The sequence below is a fragment of the Nerophis lumbriciformis genome, linkage group LG19 (assembly GCF_033978685.3).
Source record: "Nerophis lumbriciformis linkage group LG19, RoL_Nlum_v2.1, whole genome shotgun sequence".
NCBI lineage: Eukaryota > Metazoa > Chordata > Actinopteri > Syngnathiformes > Syngnathidae > Nerophis > Nerophis lumbriciformis.
Window position 1 is genome coordinate 27,344,948 of NC_084566.2, and position 20,446 is coordinate 27,365,393.

Here is a 20,446-nt window from a genome sequence, read left to right on the forward strand (position 1 = left end):
CACCTCCGCACCGAACCGAAACCCCCGTACCGAAACGGTTCGATAAAAATACACGTACCGTTACACCCCTATTATTTTGATTATTGTTTCTCAGCTGTTTGTAAATGTTGCAGTTTATAAATAAAGGTTAAAAAATACAAATAAAAAAAGAAAAAACCTAGCCTCAGCGCATGCGCATAGCATAGATCCAACGAATCGATGACTAAATTAATCGCCAACTATTTTTATAATCAATTTAATCGATTAGTTGTTGCAGCCCTACTTCGGTCAGTGGTCAACAAAATAAACAGACAGTTGTACATTCATGAATTGAAAATGTTGCAGACCGAAAGGGTTTAGGCCAGGGGTCGGCAACCCGCGGCTCGAGAGCCCCATGCGGCTCTTTAGCGCCGCCGTAGTGGCTCTGGAGCTTTTTCAAAAATGTATGAACAATTGTTTTAATATGGTTTCCGTAGAAGGACAAACATGACGCAAACCTCCCTAATTGTTATAAAGCACACTGTTTATATTAAACATGCCTCACTAATTCGAGTATTTGGCGAGCGCCGTTTTGTCCTACTAATTTTGGCGGTCCTTGACCTCACCGTAGTTTGTTTACATATATAACTTTCTCCGACTTTCTAGGACGTGTTTTATGCCACTTCTTTTTCTGTCTCATTTTGTCCACCAAACTTTTAACGTTGTGCATGAAAGGTGAGTTTTGTTGATGTTATTGACTTGTGTGGAGTGCTAATCAGACATATTTGGTCACTGCATGACTGCAAGCTAATCGATGCTAACATGCTATTTAGGCTAGCTATATGTACATATTGCATCATTATGCCTCGTTTGTAGGTATATTTGAGCTCATTTAGTTTCCTTTAAGTCATCTTAATTCAATTTATATCTCATGACACACTATCTGTATGTAATATGGCTTTTAATTTTTTGCGGCTCCAGACAGATTTGTTTTTGTATTTTTGGTCCAATATGGCTCTTTCAACATTTTGGGTTGCCGACCCCTGGTTTAGGCTGATGTTGAACACTTATTGCGCCTAACCCTATAAACAATGTCAAATACAAGATGAGCTTCCAAAAATTATGACATTTCCTTTGCACAACATATTATAAATACAGCTTGTACACAACATAAACACTGTTCAATTATATACACAGTAAAGGCATGTGAAATATCCTTGTATACGTGTTAAACCTTTGTGCCAATTATATGCTATATACAAACAATTATACTTCCATTATTATTTATATCCCACATTTTGTTTTTAATTGACATTGATCATAGTATTAACTACTGTGTTGATTCAAGAGTGATATATTTTTCCAAGACATTGGTCTTAAAGGGGAACATTATCACAATTTCAGAATGGTTAAAACCATTAAAAATCAGTTCCCAGTGGCTTATTATATTTTTCGAAGTTTTTTTCAAAATTTTACCCATCACGCAATATCCGTAAAAAAAAGCTTCAAAGTGCCTGATTTTAACCATCGTTATATACACCCGTCCATTTTCCTGTGACGTCACATAGTGAAGCCAATACAAACAAACATGGCAGAAAGAACAGCAAGCTATAGCGACATTAGCTCGGATTCAGACTCTGATTTCAGCGGCTTAAGCGATTCAACAGATTATGCATGTATTGAAACGGATGGTTGTAGTGTGGAGGCAGGTAGCGAAAACGAAATTGAAGAAGAAACTGAAGCTATTGAGCCATATCGGTTTGAATCGTATGCAAGCGAAACCGACGAAAACGACACGACAGCCAGCGACACGGGAGAAAGCGAGGACGAATTCGGCGATCGCCTTCTAACCAACGATTGGTATGTGTTTGTTTGGCATTAAAGGAAACTAACAACTATGAACTAGGTTTACAGCATATGAAATACATTTGGCAACAACATGCACTTTGAGAGTGCAGAGAGCCCAATTTTCATCAATTAATATATTCTGTAGACATACCCTCATCCGCACTCTTTTCCTGAAAGCTGATCTGTCCAGTTTTGGAGTTGATGTCAGCAGGCCAGGGAAGCTAGAGTCGATAGCTCGTTCGTCTGTGGGAACAAACTGCCGCCATTGCTTGCCGTGCTACCGAGGTCCTTTGTCCCTGAATTGCTCACACACGCCGGCAGATTCAATGGGGGTCTGGCGGCAGATTTCTTTGACTTTATCGTTGGAAATGCATCTGCTTTGAGTGTCGCAGGATATCCACACATTCTTGCCATCTCTGTCGTAGCATAGCTTTCGTCGGTAAAGTGTGCGGAACAAACGTCCAATTTCTTGCCACTTTCGCATCTTTGGGCCACTGGTGCAACTTTAATCCGTCCCTGTTCGTGTTGTTACACCCTCCGACAACACACCGACGAGGCATGATGTCTCCAAGGTACGGAAAACAGTCGAAAAAACGGAAAATAACAGAGCTGATTTGACTCGGTGTTTGTAATGTTTTTGAGAAAATGGCGAGAGCGAATATTAGAAAGGCGTTTAATTCGCCAAAATTCACCCATTTAGAGTTCGGAAATCGGTTAAAAAAATATATGGTCTTTTTTCTGCAACATCAAGGTATATATTGACGCTTACATAGGTCTGGTGATAATGTTCCCCTTTAAAGTGTTTTTTAAATGTGTGAATGGAACTGGAACATTTTAAGGAATCATCCAAGCTGTTCCACAGATGAACCCCCTGACAGAAACACATCTACTTTTAAAGCTCCTTCTTATGTTTGCTTTCTGAAAGACAGCTGTAAACAGTTTAGAATTTACGTGACGCTAAATGTCTTGGAAATGTGGTATTTCAGGTTTGGAAAGCACCGCAAAGATGAGCGTCCGGGAGACAGGATGGACCGTAAAGGGTCCAACAAGTGGCGGTCAGAGGAGACGCACGTTTCCGACGAAGAGACGCTGAAGATGAGGATGGAGCAGGAGAGGTGAGTTTTTCTTCATGTCATTTATTGGTACCGTATTTTTCAGAGTATAAGTCGCACCGGCCGAAAACGCAGAATAAAGAAGGAAAAAAACATATATAAGTCGCACTGGAGTATAAGTCGCATTCTTTGGGGGAAATTTATTTGATAAAACCCAACACCAAGAATAGACATTTGAAAGGCAATTTAAAATAAATAAAGACTAGTGAACAACAGGCTGAATAAGTGTACGTTATATGAGGCATAAATAACCAACTGAGAACGTGCCTGGTATGTTAACGTAACATATTATGGTAAGAGTCATTCAAATAACTATAACATATAGAACATGCTATACGTTTACCAAACAATCTGTCACTCCTAATCGCTAAATCCCATGAAATCTTATACGTCTAGTCTCTTACGTGAATGAACTAAATAATATTATTTGATATTTTACGGTAATGTCTTAATAATTTCACACATAAGTCGCTCCTGAGTATAAGTCGCACCCCCGGCCAAACTATGAAAAAAAACTGCGACTTATAGTCCGAAAAATACGGTATCTCAATGCCGTTTATTGTGGAAAAACCCATAAGAAAAGAACAATTAATGAATCAAGTGGTCTTAAATGGATTAATTAAAAAAGATGTTTGCATGGCTTGTGATCAGCAGACAGGAAGTCACCCTCATTGTGTTTCCTTCTGAACCTAAATGTCATTCCTCTACTGTTGTTGTAGAAATGTCATGGCCATTAGTGTGCTGCCCCCTAATAATCCCCACCATTCCGCTGCAGATTGTCCTCTCGCTGCGCAGAGTTCAATACTTGCAAATGCTTCTGGTAATTGCTTTAAACCTCATGCAAATGGCGTATAAAGAAGTCAGAAGGTTACTATGCTGGACATCATGGAAAATGTTCTCTTTTTTAAAGTATTGTTATAATTATGTTTTGACACAATCTTAGCCTTCACTTCAACTTGCACTGTCAAATAATACTTTTTCAAAACTTTATTAAACACACATCTGTGGCAGTGAGTTGGGGTTGTTAGTTGACGATGTCATTGTCTAATTTGCTATGACGCATGTGCATATACACTATATTGCCAAAAGTATTTGGCCACCCATCCAAATGATCAGAATCAGGTGTCCTAATCACTTGGCAGGTGTATACAATCAAGCACTTAGGCATGAAGACTGTTTCTACAAACATTTGTGAAAGAATGGGCCGCTCTCAGTGATTTCCAGCGTGGAACTGTCATAGGATGCCACCTGTGCAACAAATCCAGTCGTGAAATTTCCTCGCTCCTAAATATTCCAAATTCAACTGTCGGCTTTATTATAAGAAAATGGAAGAGTTTGGGAACAACAGCAACTCAGCCACAAAGTGGTAGGCCACGTAAACTGACAGAGAGGGGTCAGCGGATGTTGCTACAGAGCTCCAAACTTCATGGGACCTTCCAATTAGCCCACGTACAGTACGTAGAGAGCTTCATGGAATGGGTTTCCATGGCCGAGCAGCTGTATCTAAGACATACATCACCAAGTCCAATGCAAAGCGTGGGATGGAGTGGTGTAAAGCATGTCGCCACTGGACTCTAGAGCAGTGGAGACGCGTTCTCTGGAGTGATGAATCACCCTTTTCCATCTGGCAATCTGATGGACGAGTCTGGGTTTGGAGGTTGCCAGAAGAACGCTACATGTCGGACTGCATTGTGCAGAGTGTGAAATTTAGTGGAGGAGGAATTATGGTGTGGAGTTGTTTTTCAGGAGTTGGGCTTGGCTCCTTAGTTCCAGTGAAAGGAACTTTGAATGCTCCAGGATACCAAAACATTTTGGACAATTCCATGCTTCCAACCTTGTGGGAACAGTTTGGACCTTGCTCTGTGCACCAGTGCACAGAGCAAGGTCCATAAAGACATGGATGACAAAGTCTGGTGTGGATGAACTTGACTGGCCTGCACAGAGTCCTGACCTGAACCCGATAGACCACCTTTGGGATGAATTAGAACAGAGACTGAGAGCCAGGCCTTCTCGACCAACATCAGTGTGTGACCTCACCAATGCGCTTTTGGAAGAATGGTCAAAAATTCCTATAAACACACTCCGCAACCTTGTGGACAGCCTTCCCAGAAGAGTTGAAGCTGTAATAGCTGCAAAAGGTGGACCGACATCATATTGAACCCTATGGGTTAGGAATGGGATGGCACTTCAAGTTCATATGTGAGTCAAGGCAGGTGGCCAAAAACTTTTGGCATTATAGTGTAATTTAATGGACGCTGCAAGATAGAGACAGAAAGTGAGCAAAAAAACATGATAAAACTTTATGTCCTTATTTTTTGTGGTTAGGGCTTCGGGGCAGCCACAGCAGCACCCGCTGCTCGTTGAGAAGAGCCATATACCGTATTTTTCGGAGTATAAGGCGTTCCGGAGTATCAGTCGCACCGACCGAAAATGCATAATAGAGAAGAAAAAAAACATATACAGTATAAGTCGCACTGGAGTATAAGTCGCATTTTTTTAGGGAAATTTATTTGATAAAAGCCAACACCAAGAATAGACATTTGAAAGGCAATTTAAAATAAATAAAGAATAGTGAACAACAGGCTGAATAAGTGTACGTTATATGAGGCATAAATAACCAACTGAGAACGTGCCTGGTATGTTAACGTAACATATTATGGTAAGAGTCATTCAAATAACTATAACATATAGAACATGCTATACGTTTACCAAACAATCTGTCACTCCTAATCGCTAAATCCCATGAAATCTTATACGTCTAGTCTCTTACGTGAATGAGCTAAATAATATTATTTGATATTTTACGGTATTGTGTTAATAATTTCACACATAAGTCGCTCCTGAGTATAAGTCGCACCCCCGGCCAAACTATGAAAAAAACTGTGGCTTTTAGTCCAAAAAATACGGTATGCTTTCCTGTTAGTCTCCAACAGTCTCAAAAAACAAAACAAGTCACTACTTCCTTTTTGGAAAAAGAGTATCCAGAGGGGTTTAAACACTGAATATGGCCAAAAAAGTCCCAAAGTTGACAACTAGAGACGGCCGAAATGTCCCAAAATCTATATCGTGATATACTGTATATTGCAGCCTCTTGTGATAACGATTATAATACTCAACTGTCGACTTTGTCAATTCTTCACGTGTACAATACATAAGGAATCGAAATTTCATTTTCAGAACAGTTAGTGCCAATTGTATTAGTGGCTGTCCATCACGAATGAATGAATGAATGTATTGCACACTGCATTATGTTTGCATGAGGTAGGTGATATTACTTATCAATATTTCTTATTTTCTAAGCTGCCTTTTTGTAACCGCCTCCCCTCGTAGGCAGAGAAAAGCACAAAGTGTTTGTATTTAACCTCCAGCTCAGACACACTGCGATCGACAGGAAGTGCACAGCTGATTGGTTACTCGACAACAAACGCGTTTAGCGGCGCTGCACCAAACCAGTCTCCCAGGGTTCCTGACGGGGGGGGCCTCGCACCTCGTCGTCCATCGATTGGCCGCTGCCAGAAGCTGCCATTGATCCACCTGCGATTGATTGAACGGTTTAAATCTCAGCTCTCAGAGCCAGACAGATGCAGACTGCACTGCTGGTTGCCATGGAGAATGACGCAGTGTTCATGCGGGCCTTTTGCAGATTAGCACAACAATTTAATCATTTGTGCAATCAAAGAAGTCAAAAAGAGTGAATGGGATTTCCCTTTTTCGGCTTCATTAGGGTGACACTAATGAATTTAACATACTTACTCAGTGCTAATGACTTTTTTTTTACCCCCCCAGCATAAGTTTTCCCCATGAAAAACCCCAGTCAAAGGAATGTAGCGATATCAATCCAGCGTCTGTCTGATCCGTCGTCTTATCCGCTGGCTGCCTTTCCTGCCTTTCACCCTGCTCCATGGGGCGTGTCAGCCTTGGCTCCAAGATGGAGCGTTATTACCCGGCAGACACAATAGCACATAATGGACCATTGTTCTGGCCTCATGTGCTACAAAGGTCACTCCTCAAACATTTCTTTCGCCATGCCGCCGTTTCTGTCGCCTGCCACGCGCGCTTTGTCCCACCTCGGGATTCTTTCTCTTTTTTTTTTCCCCCCATCCTTTCATTTGCCCTTCCTACCAACATATTTAGTTTGTAACACATTTCTGTTTTCTGCATTGTTTAACATCTAGCAACATGACATGTTAAAGAATGCACAAAACAGAAATGTGTGAGAAACGAAGTAACGCTTGTTGACCTTGTGACACTTTAAGATCATAAATCTATTTATCTCTAGGGCTGCAACTAACGATTAATTTGCTAATCGATTAATCTGTCGATTATTACTTCGATTAATCGATTAATAATCGGATAAAAGAGACAAACTACATTTCTATCCTTTCCAGTATTTTATTGAAAAAAAAACATGTTCTGGACATTGGGGTGCAGCATACACCAATAATAACACAGAAATGTAACTCATCAGATGAGAACTGAATCAGATATTGTACACGTTTCTGTTGTAAATAATAAAATAATTCATTTTAGGCTGCCTCTGAATAATAGCATGAAATATTCCAGCACCTTCATAACATTTAGTTATACTAAAGCGTCACTCAAATCTAAATATATTTGAATAGCTTTATCGGGCCCGGCTACATTTATCCATTATGAAACCAACCTGAGATATTTCTGTCCGTTACGTTTATTTCCAAATTGGTAACCGTGCGTTTTCTCTCTCAAAACGGAGTCAAATGTGACGGAGACACATTATCAGCAACAAAGGCATAACGTTAACGTTACTCACAAAAAAGCTGAACTCATGAATGCCTGTTGCCACTATGGACTTAAAAAGTTACGTACCGTGAGTTCCCTTCATCCATTGCTCCAACATGTTTCCTTTTCAGGTGCTCCCGAAGCAATGTTGTATTTACGTGCCATTTTGCAGCAAACAGTCTTCTTTGAAGTCTTTAAAGATGAACATTATCACAATTTCAGAATGGTTAAAACCATTAAAAATCAGTTCCCAGTGGCTTATTATATTTTTCAAAGTTTTTTTCAAAATTTTACCCATCACGCAATATCCCTAAAAAAAGCTTCAAAGTGCCTGATTTTAACCATCGTTATATACACCCGTCCATTTTTCTGTGACGTCACATAGTGAAGCCAACACAAACAAACATGGCGGAAAGAACAGCAAGCTATAGCGACATTAGCTCGGATTCAGACTCGGATTTCAGCGGCTTAAGCGATTCAACAGATTACGAATGTATTGAAACGGATGGTTGTAGTGTGGAGGCAGGTAGCGAAAACGAAATTGAAGAAGAAACTGAAGCTATTGAGCCATATCGGTTTGAACCGTAATCAAGCGAAACCGACGAAAACGACACGACAGCCAGCGACACGGGAGAAAGCGAGGACGAATTCGGCGATCGCCTTCTAACCAACGATTGGTATGTGTTTGTTTGGCATTAAAGGAAACTAACAACTATGAACTAGGTTTACAGCATATGAAATACATTTGGCAACAACATGCACTTTGAGAGTGCAGACAGCCCAATTTTCATCAATTAATATATTCTGTAGACATACCCTCATCCGCGCTCTTTTCCTGAAAGCTGATCTGTCCAGTTTTGGAGTTGATGTCAGCAGCCCAGGGAAGCTAGGGTCGATAAGGGGTTTAGCTCGCTCGTCTGCGGGAACAAACTGCCGCCATTGCTTGCAGTGCTAGCGAGGTCCTTTGTCCCTGAATTGCTCACACACTCCGGCAGATTCAATGGGGGTCTGGCGGCAGATTTCTTTGACTTTATCGTTGGAAATGCATCTGCTTTGAGTGTCGCAGGATATCCACACATTCTTGCCATCTCTGTCGTAGCATAGCTTTCGTCGGTAAAGTGTGCGGAACAAATGTCCAATTTCTTGCCACTTTCGCATCTTTGGGCCACTGGTGCAACTTGAATCCGTCCCTGTTCGTGTTGTTACACCCTCCGACAACACACCGACAAGGCATGATGTCTCCAAGGTACGGAAAACAGTCGAAAAAACGGAAAAAAACAGAGCTGATTTGACTCGGTGTTTGAGAAAATGGCGGATTGCTTCCCGATGTCGCTCCGAGAGCGAATATTAGAAAGGCGTTTAATTCGCCAAAATTCACCCATTTAGAGTTCGGAAATCGGTTAAAAAAATATATGGTCTTTTTTCTGCAACATCAAGGTATATATTGACGCTTACATAGGTCTGGTGATAATGTTCCCCTTTAAAGTGAAGTGTTCCCACACTTTTGACGACTTAGGTCGTACACTTTTCTCCATTGAAGCAATAACCTCAAGGTGTTTCTCCGCGGAACTATCAGTACTGTTTTCCTGCGCCATTTTTCGAATGTTTCCAGCAGAAGAGACGGCATCGTCACGTGAGCTGCACATGACACATCATTGGCTAGCTTACCTCCACCTCATGTGACGCAGCCTCAGCGCTGCCCTGGCGCTGTTTTGTACTGTTTTTGTACTTATTTTGATTATTGTTTCTCAGCTGTTTGTAAATGTTGCAGTTTATAAATAAAGGTTTATAAAACAAACAAAAAAATTTTTTTTAAATAAAATAAAATAAATAAATAAAAAGCCTCCGCGCATGCGCATAGCATAGTTCCAACGAATCAATGACTAAATTAATCGCCAACTATTTTGATAATCGATTTTAATCGATTAGTTGTTGCAGCCCTATTTATCTCCCATAATTAATTGATTATAATTACACAATGATGACTTGGTGAGGATGATACTTATTGTTGTGGACCTTGTGACACTTTTAGATCATAAATCTATTTATCTCCCATAATTGATTGATTATAATTACACAATGATGACTTGGTGAAGATGATATTGATAAGTGATTCGATTAATATAGCGCTTTTGTCTAGTGACTCAAAGCATGTGACACTTAAAACTCATCATTCATCCACTCCACATTCACATTCAAGAGAAACTGACTTTGGTTGATAAATCACAGCATATACAACCATACTTGCCAACACTCCCGGATTTTCCGGGAGACTCCCGAAATTCAGCGCCTCTCCCGAAAACCTCCCGGGAAAAATTTTCTCCCGAAATTCAGGCGGAGCTGGAGGCCACGCCCCCTCCAGCTCCATGCGGACCTGAGTCCGCTTTCCCACGATATAAACAGCGTGCCTGCCCAATCACGTTATAACTGTAGAATGATCGAGGGCGAGTTCTTGGTTTCTTATGTGGGTTTATTGTTAGGCAGTTTCATTAACGTCCTCCCAGCGCGGTAACAACACACAACAGCAGCAGTCATGCTTTTGTCTAAAGCAGTTCGTCTGCCGTAAACAGCAATGTTGTGACACTCTTAAACAGGACAATACTGCCATCTATAACATCAATAACATATACGGCTTTTAGAGAGTGCAGTGCACAACTGCGCACACAACAAGGAGACGAAGCAGAAGAACGCGGAAGATACAGCCATGGCGACGCCGACGACGAGTAAGATGAAGAAATACGCTTTGTTGCACCTTTCCTGCCTGAGTCCGGCGATTAGTTGCAAATCTTGCTTTATTGATTGCTTGCACACAGCCAATCCAACACAAAACAAACTTGTCCCGCCCGCACTCACGCTACCGCTCCCTCTCTTCTCTCGCCCACACACTCACTGACGTCACTCACCTCACATGCTCACCTATTAAAGGGCCACACACACACATACGCTACTCTCATAACAGCTTGTAAGTTCCAAGCCGCAGCTGCGATTGGACCTGGATAGCCTCCGGGAAGAAGTAGTGGACTACCAAGTGCTTGGCACTGAAGGTCTTCCCCAGGAAGCAAAGATTGACCGGTTTTGGGCCATGCTAGGGAGAGATGGAAGATTCCAGACTCTAATGCATTTGATGAAAGCACTTTTGTGCGTGCCACACAGCAATGCATCATCAGAGAGGGTGTTCAGCATGGTTAGAAAAATAGTGACAGAGAATAGAACAAGGATGGACAATTCAACCCGTAACTCAACAATGAGTAGATGAGTGTTATGTGTGTGTATATGTGTAAATAAACGAACACTGAAATTCAAGTATTTCTTTTATTTATATATACATATATATATATATATATATATATATATATATATATATAATAAAATAAATATGTATATATATATATATATATATAGCTAGAATTCACTGAAATTCTAGCTGTAAATATACTCCTCCCCTCTTAACCACGCCTCTAACCACGCCCCGCCCCAACCACGCCCCCCGCCCCACCCCCGACCACGCCCACCCCATCCCCCGCCCCCCACCTCCAGAAATCGGAGGTCTCAAGGTTGGCAAGTATGTATACAACAGTTACCAAGTTCAACATTTTACTGTGGTGGACCTCTAAATGACATATATTTGCATGATGAGCTCTTATGTGTCCATCCTGCTGATTCATTATAAAAGCAGATAAATGCCGTCTTATGTCAAATGTGGCCCATGTTATAAACCACCTTCATTCCTCCTCCATGTTGTCAGCAGCACGCTGCCCCTTTGTTCATGTGTTCTGTTCTTAAAAGTCCACTTTGCATCCTTTCCCACACACTTGAAGCTGCTTCCTGCCTGGTGGAGAAAGCGCTGACCCCAGCTTTGGAATGGGAAGGTCAAGCGTATCCAAACTGGGATGTGTGGTCTTATCTTATCAGCCAGTGTGCTTCTGTACACAAACCAGTAGCTGCTGCTGATGATGATTGTTCCCCTGATTTTAAAGGCAGAACCCTGCAGGGTCCTGTTCCCCTAATGGGCTTGCAGAGAACCGCTGTACTCATTTGACATGGTCACATTGTGAGGATGTTGAGCAGAACAGTTTATTTTGGGCCCAATGAGGAGTCCCTGTGTTTGGACCGTTTTTTTTTTTTTATGTGATGGATGATTTTAGCTCGCCATACGCACCCCACCCTATCTCTACTGTCCCAGGTCCCAAAGAAAAACATTGATAATTGGTGGTTGTAAAGCTCTGATAATTAGCATGGATGTAATTATAGGGACTGCTTGCTGGCTCCGCCCAGGGGGGGTCAGAAGATAATGTTGTTTTGATAACATATGTGATTTGACAGCGTGGCAGCTATACACCAGCAGCCCTCCCTCTAACAACTGGAACGTCGCTTGTGCTATTTGTAGTAACAAAAATAGACCTTGCTTTTTTTCCCCCCACAACAGACAGAATGTTACAACTTGTTTGGACGTTGTCCTCCGTCTTGGGAATGAGGCAGCAAGGGGTGCACTGCAAAAAGTCAGTGTTCAAAAACAAGAAAAAGAAAATACAAAAATGAGGGGTATTTTATTTGAACTAAGCAAAATGATCTGCCAATAGAACAAGAAAATTTGGCTTGTCAAGACTTTCCAAAACAAGTAAAATTAGCTAACCTCAATGAACCCAAAAATACCTTTAAAATAAGTATATTCTCACTAATAAGTGCACTTTTCTTGGTAGAAAAAAAAATTGGACCTTTTTGCTCAATATGTTGAAAAATATTCTTAAATCAAGTAAATGCTAGTGCCATTATCTTGACATAATCATGATTTTTTTTTTTTCATGCTTGAAGTAAGAAATGATTACTTTAAAAAAGTAGTTTATACTTGTGAGTGTTGATGACACAGCTTTGCATCAGTTGATATTCTAGTTTTTGTCAATATGTTATATTGCTCAATTATTTATGGCGTCACATTAGTGACAAAAATCCGAGCGCGTAAAAACTGTTATCTCCACTTCGTGCGCGCGCACGACACCCTTTTGCGCACACGTGATGCATTTTTGCACGCGCGCGGTGCCTTTCTGCGCGCGCGCCGTCTCGGTCTGTGCGCGCTCTGTGTACTCCTGGCATCTCTCCTCGCGCTGTCATGTTTCTTTTTGGCACTTTGGGGGCTGGTATGCTTAGACGGCCCCTCCTTTCTGATTGGCTCTGAGCATTTTTCATATGACCAATCATTCTCCAGCGTAGCAACGTTGTAGCCATCTTACCTCGGACAGCTAGCCTCAATCATTACATTGATGTCAATGGTACATGTACTAATTAAATTACCATAACTTGCTCGATTTTCGACCAATTTACAAACGGTTTTATGGCGTCACATTAGTGCCATACGGTTTGCCTTGTTACAAATCTTATTACATGTAGATATGACATAGGATGCTGTACCTGTTGAAATTACCTCTTTCGCTTTAAAAAAAAAAAAGACTTAATTGTGCAACATAGTTGTGTAGGGTCAATGTTAGTCAGTTCTCTGATTATTTTAAACTGTTTCAGAAAACATTATTAAAAGCTATTTTTAACATTTTAAAAACAAAATTCAAAGATTATTTCATTAATTTTATGGCTGAATCAAAAGAAATTCCATAAATTAGAAAACAAATGTTCAAGAACAAGTGAAAATACAAAATAATGTTATGGTTGGATGTTATTGATGTGATTATGGTGTTTGTTGTCTTATTATTTATTTGGGTCACATTTTGTATTACCCTGTATTGTGTTTATGTGGTATGAAATAACCTTCATCAGCGCGCGACATTTTTTTATCCACTTCTTCCTCCGTAAATCTTGATACATATTGACAATGACCCGCCCTGCTGCACTTCTGATTGGCTCTGAGCATTTTTCAGCATTTTTCGCCTGACCAATCAGAAAGAAGGGGCCCTCTAAGCATACCCGCCCCCAAAGTGCCAAAACGAAACATGACAGCGCGAAGAGAGATGCCAGGAGTACACAGAGCGCGCACAGACCGAGACGGCGCGCGCGCAAAAAGGTACCGCACGCGCGCAAAAGGGTGTCGCGCGCGCACGAAGTGGAGAATCAGCGCGCGATAACAGTTTTTATGCGCTCTGATTTTTGGCACTAATGTGATGCCATAATTATTCTACCTTATTTCAATTATTGTGCAGAAATATGGGGAAATATATATCACAGCAACATAATGCCTTTATTTCTTTCACAGAAAAGAGCAATTCGTATCATTTTTACAGTAGGATATAGAGACCACACAAATCCACTCTTCATTAGGTCAGGATTATTAAAACTAAAAGACATTGTAGAATTGCATACTCTATTAGTGATGTTTAATGTTAGAAATAAAGTTCTTCCAAAGGACTTACAAAAGTTATCTGTGTTCACGTCGGAAGATGAGAATCACAGAAGGCCGTATGACTTTAAACATCCAAGAGTGCGAACAAATTTGAAGCAAATGTGCTTATCTGTTGCTGGTGTGAAAGCATGGAATTCTCTTGACAAAGACTTAAAAAGTTGTAAGGATATCTTTGAATTTAAAAGGAGTTACAAAAAGAGACGACTGGAATTATATCAAACTGATTTTTGATTTTGATTGGAACGTGTCATTTTGAAAATGCTTAAAGGAAAATTAAAAGTATGTTGGAGTTCGGGTGTTGGTGGAGGGAACAGTGATAAAGTCATCTAAATAATTTGTGTTAAAAAGGGGGCAGGTAAATATAAGAATAGTATTCTTCCATCTGCTCCTTTCTGATCATGGAAATGTATAGGAAACAAAAAAACAATGAAAGTGTCAACTGTATATGGCTTGTATATGCATTTCCATGAAAGGAATAAAAAGAAATGATGATGATAGTTTCAAGCATGTTTTACTCAATATAAGTCATCAAATCTCAGCTACAAGCTGTAATATCTTACTGAGATCATTTCGGACCAAAACCCTTAAAATAAGTAAAACACTCTAACATAAAATCTGCTTAGTGAGAAGAATTATCTTATCAGACAGAAAATAAGCAAATATCACCCTTATTTGAGATATTTAATCTTACTTAGATTTCAGTTTTTGCAGTGTGTCGCTGTACTTATAGCCAAAATCAAATTTATTGTAAAGGAACACTCAGTATGGTACAGAAGTGTACCCTATTCTCAAACACAGTGTTGGCAAGGAGGGGGCAGTTGTACTTTGCTAGGAGTTGTTTTTTTTAGTTCATAGTGTTTCTTGCCTTTTTTATCAAAGTACTGTCACTCGCAACTTTGTTTGGCCCAATGGTGGATTATTTTGCAGTCGTACTCCATAGAAAGAGCACAGACCAAATCGCCAACGTGTGGGATTCTTTGTTTTGGCCCTTAATTCTGCGGAATTGTTATGAGCAATGCTTTGCTGTATTGTTGTAAGTATTAAGGATAGAATGTTTTATGAAAAAACTCGAAATGACAAACACCATTGGTAAAACAGAGGATTAATGGTCCGTTACATTGACTTATTTACATTGCCAAGTGCTATGTCAATGGTGTGTTCAAGGTGTACACAAATGTTGGAATTTTGTTCAGGGTCCCAAAGAGGAACTGGTAGCTGCGCCTGTAGAGGTCTACTACAAAACCCAAAACCAGTGAAGTTGGCACGTTGTGTAATTCGTAAATAAAAACAGAATGTAATGATTTGCAAATCCTTTTCAACTTATATTCAATTGAATAGACTGAAACATATTTTTTTTTGGCAAATAATCATTAACTTAGAATTTAATGGCAGCAACACATTTCAAAAAAGTTGGCACAGGGGCATTTTTACCACTGTGTTACATGGCCTTTCCTTTTAACAACACTCAGTAAACGTTTGGGAACTGAGGAGACCAATTTTTGAAGCTTTTCAGGTGGAATTCTTTCCCATTCTTGCTTGATGTACAGCTTAAGTTGTTCAACAGTCTGGGGTCTCCGTTGTGGTATTTTAGGCTCCCATTTTCAATGGGAGACAGGTCTGGACTACAGACAGGCCAGTCTAGTACCCGCACTCTTTTACTACGCTGTTGTAACATGTGGCTTGGCATTGTCTTGCTGAAATAAGCAGGGGCGTCCATGAAAAAGACATTGCTTGGATGGCAACATATGTTGCTCCAAAACCTGTATGTACCTTTCAGAATTAATTGTGCCTTCACAGATGTGTAAGTTACCCATGCCTTGGGCACTAATACATCCCCCCATACCATCACAGATGCTGGCTTTTGAACTTTGCGCCTATAACAGTCCGGATGGTTCTTTTCCTCTTTGGTCTGGAAGATACGACATCCAGTTTCCAAAAAAAATTTGAAATGTGGACTCGTCAGACCACAGAACACTTTTACACTCTGCATCAGTCCATCTTGGATGAGCTCGGGCCCAGCGAAGCCGGCAGTGTTTCTGGGTGGTGTTGATGAATGGCTTTTGAATTGCATAGTAGAGTTTTAAATAGCACTTACAGATGTAGCGACCAACTGTAGTTACTGACAGTGGTTTTCTGAAGTGTTCCTGAGCCCATGTGGTGATATCCTTTACACACTGATGTCGGTTTTTGATGCAGTACCGCCTGAGGGTTCGAAGGTCACGGGCATTCAATGTTGGTTTTCAGCCTTGCTGCTTACGTGCAGTGATTTCTCCAGATTCTCTGAAACTTTTGATGATATTACGGACCGTAGATGGTGAAATCCCTAAATTCCTTGCAATAGCTGGTTGATAAATGTTGTTCTTAAACAATTTGCTCAGGCATTTGTTCACCAAGTGGTGACCTTCGCCCCATCCTTGTGTGTGAATGACTGAGCATTTCATGGAAACTGCTTTTATACCCAATCATGGCACCCACCTGTTCCCAATCAGCACTGTTCACCTGTGGGATTTTCCAAATAAGTGTTTGATGAGCATTCCTCAACGTTGTCAGTCTTTTGTTGCCACTCGTACCAGCTTTTTTGAAACATTTTGCATGCATCAAATTCCAAATGAGCTAATATCTGCAAAAAATAACAAAGGTTTCCAGTTCGAACGTTAAATATCTTGTCTTTGCAGTCTATTCAATTGAATATGGGTTGAAAAGGATTTGCAAATCATTTTATTCCGCGCCAACTTCACTGGTTTTGGGTTTTGTATGACAGTCGGATTGTACAACAACAACTAATACTACTAATACTGTGTAGGACAGGGGTCGGCAACCCAAAATATTGAAAGAGCCAAATTGGACCAAAATTACAAAAACAAATCTGTCTGGAGCCGCAAAAAATTAAAAGCCATATTACATACAGATGATACAGATAGTGTGTCATGAGATATACATTTAATTAAGAGGACTTAAAGGAAACTAAATTACCTCAAATACAGCTACAAATGAGGCATAATGATGCAATATGTACATATAGCTAGCCTAAATAGCATGTTAGCATTGATTAGCTTGCAGTCATGCAGTGACCAAATATGTCTGATTAGCACTCCACACAAGTCAATAACATCAACAAAACTCACCTTTGTGGATTCATGCACGTTAAAAGTGCGGTGGACAAATGAGACAGAAAAAGAAGTGGCATAAAACACGTCCTAGAAAGTCGGAGAAAGTTATACATGTAAACAAACTGCGGTGAGTTTAAGGACCGCCAAAATTAGTAGGACAAAACGGCGCTCGCCAAATACTGGAATCAGTGAAGCATGTTTAATATAAACAGTGTTCTTTATAACAATTAGGGAGGTTTGTGTCATGTTTGTCCTCCTACAGAAACCATACTAAAACAAAAATATATTTTTTTCCCCTCATCTTTTTCCATTTTTCATACATTTTTTGAAAAAGCTCCAGAGAGCCACTAGGACGGCGCTAAAGAGCCGCATGCGGCTCTAGAGCTGCGGGTTGCCGACCCCTGGTGTAGGGGAATAATGGAGAACTATTCAATGAAGTGATAACTATGTAATCCTACAACATCCCGTTTGTGGATAAGGAGAGAGAGAACCAAAAAAAGCATGTTAAATCGCTTTATTAACTAGCGCTAAAAACATGCATTGAACCAGAAAAACCAAGGTTTGACTCTATTGTAGAATGACCTGCCAGCAGTTTGAGGTTATAAATTGTATAAATATTAGTGGTGAGTCAACAAGTCTCAGAATACATACAGTATCCAGAGTACAGTAAAAGTACAGTGTATACCATGTAATTTTTCATGTAACAAACATATTTTTTTGTCCATTAGGATCCAGGCCAAGACCCGTGAGCTAAGGGAGCGGCAGGCTCGGGAACGGGATTACGCCGAGATTCTAGACGTGAGCCGCTCGCCAGAGAGGTCTTCCGAGGAGGAGCACCCGTACGCCGGCATCAGCCCACTTAACGACGGGCACAGCCGCCCCCAAACCCCCCGCGACAACTACCCTCGCGTCCATCACCAGCACCAGCACTCGGACTCCCTGTACACCCAAGTCAGCAAGGCCCGCATGGAGCGCCCCCCTTCTGCGGACAGGTATGTCGTCTTATGTTAAACGTCTTTCCGTCCGGGGAGGCCGTGACCTTTTCACCTGCGATCGAAAAGCCCAACTCGTCATGGTATTTCAGTAAAAGGTCTCCTTGGCCTCGTCAGCCTGAGGCGCAAAGAGAGCATTGGCCGTCGCGGCTGCAGGAGAACGTAATCAAAAATACACAGACGGCCGGTAAATGCCAACACACCTACAAATCAAACAATACGCACTTCTCTGGCAAAGGAATGAAAACATTTAAACCCTTGACTTTTATTCTCGCCCTCCACCTTCAAAGCTCTTTATATGACTCTCCCTGACTGCTTGTCACTCTTTCACACATTTGTGGACTTTGCTCTGGTTTACTTCTTGGTTCAGGCCCCTTTTACACGGCAAATATATATAGACAAATGAATTTGTCCGACGATAGAGCTTTCAATACTATCGTTATTTTGTGATAACGAATTCTAGCTGTGTCCTACAAATTTGACAGCAACGCAATGAACGTCCTTGCTGACGAGCTTGCAACTAACGTCCCTCCGCAGTGTAAAGCTGCTTCTCAGTCCGCAATCCTCGGCTCAATGGCGGCAGATAAACTATGTTTCTTACAAGCAACGTTCCCTCTAAGGTGTGCGCCTGTGCAATTGCGCACTGCTCACGCGTCCTCTGCGCACAGCAAATTACCGTATTTTTCGGAGTATAAGTCGCTCCGGAGTATAAGTCTTACAGGCCGAAAATGCATAATAAAGAAGGAAAAAAACATATATAAGTCGCACTGCAGTATAAGTCGCATTTTTGGGGGGAAATTTATTTGATAAAACCCAACACCAAGAATAGACATTTGAAAGGCAATTTAATATAAATAAAAAATAATAATAATAAATAAATAAATACAAATAAAAAAAAGATACCGATAATAAAAAAAACGATACCGATAATTTCCGATATTACATTTTAACGCATTTATCGGCCGATATTATCGGACATCTCTAATAATAAAAAAGGAAAAAAACATATATAAGTCGCACTGGAGTATAAGTCGCATTTTTGGGGGAAATTTATTTGATAAAACCCAACACCAAGAATAGACATTTGAAAGGCAATTTAAAATAAATAAAGAATAGTGAACAACAGGCTGAATAAGTGTACGTTATATGAGGCATAAATAACCAACTGAGAACGTGCCTGGTATGTTAACGTAACATATTATGGTAAGAGTCATTCAAATAACTACAACATATAGAACATGCTATACGTTTACCAAACAATCTGTCACTCCTAATCGCTAAATCCCATGAAATCTTATACGTCTAGTCTCTTACGTGAATGAGCTAAATAATATTATTTGATATTTTACGCTAATGTGTTAATAATTTCACACATAAGTCGCTCCTGAGTATAAGTCGCACCCCCGGCCAAACTATGAAAAAAACTGCGACTTACAGTCCGAAAAATACGGTAATGCCGCGCAGAAAATCAAAAATCCCATCTGAACTTTAAACAAAGTAAACACATTACAGTTTATTCTGTATGATTTTGCAATGCAACTCTGTGAGTCGCAGGTGACAGCAAGAGTGGCCCCAATGAATAAAACAATCTTTGTCAACACAGTTCAATTATCGTCTGTCGAGACACTTTAAGGACAGGAATTCCATCAATCACTTTATTGAGCAAAACTGTTTGTAACCACACCAAAAACATGAGTAAAAAAACCTTTTATCTATAAAAACTGGTCATTTTCTGCCATACAACCCAGGCTTGAACCAACGTTATCATCCGTCGTTTCAACAGAAGCCGCTCGCTCTGTCTCACCTGCACCAACACATGCACTCATGGCACTTAGCCAGTGCTGCGTTTATGGCCACACAAAAAGTCGGACAACCCCAACGCCACACAATGTGTAACTCTGACTCCTCAATCAGATGTGTGCTTATTTTACTGCCATTTTTTAAGAATGTTAATCTAAGGATATTATTCATGAAATATTGTCACTAGATTTCATAAATGCTAGTAAAAAGATGTATTTTACAGACAGAACGTTACAGGAACTAAATGTAATCTCTGAAAGGGGTAACATTTCTTTTAAAGGCCTACTGAAATGCGATTTTCGTATTTAAATGGGGATAGCAGGTCCATTTTATGTGTCATACTTGATCATTTCGCGATATTGCCATATTTTTGCTGAAAGGATTTAGTAGAGAACATCGACGATAAAGTTCGCAACTTTTGGTCGCTGATAAAAAAGCCTTGCCTGTACCGGAAGTAGCAGACGATATGCGCGTGACGTCACAGGTTGTGGAGCTCCTCACATCCGCACATTGTTTACAATC

At 40.5% G+C, this 20,446-nt stretch overlaps 1 protein-coding gene across 4 annotated transcripts in view; it reads left to right on the plus strand.

Annotated features, from left to right (window-relative positions):
- The window catches only part of pard3ab (par-3 family cell polarity regulator alpha, b), a 427,849-nt gene that overhangs the window by 323,729 nt on the left and 83,674 nt on the right, over nucleotides 1-20,446 (plus strand). For all 4 annotated transcript variants that reach the window (XM_061979076.2, XM_061979077.2, XM_061979075.2 and 1 more), the window contains 2 exons: nucleotides 2,793-2,921; nucleotides 17,861-18,124. In XM_061979076.2, the coding sequence (XP_061835060.1) occupies nucleotides 2,793-2,921; nucleotides 17,861-18,124 (393 nt within the window). The remainder of the gene's footprint in view (nucleotides 1-2,792; nucleotides 2,922-17,860; nucleotides 18,125-20,446) is intronic.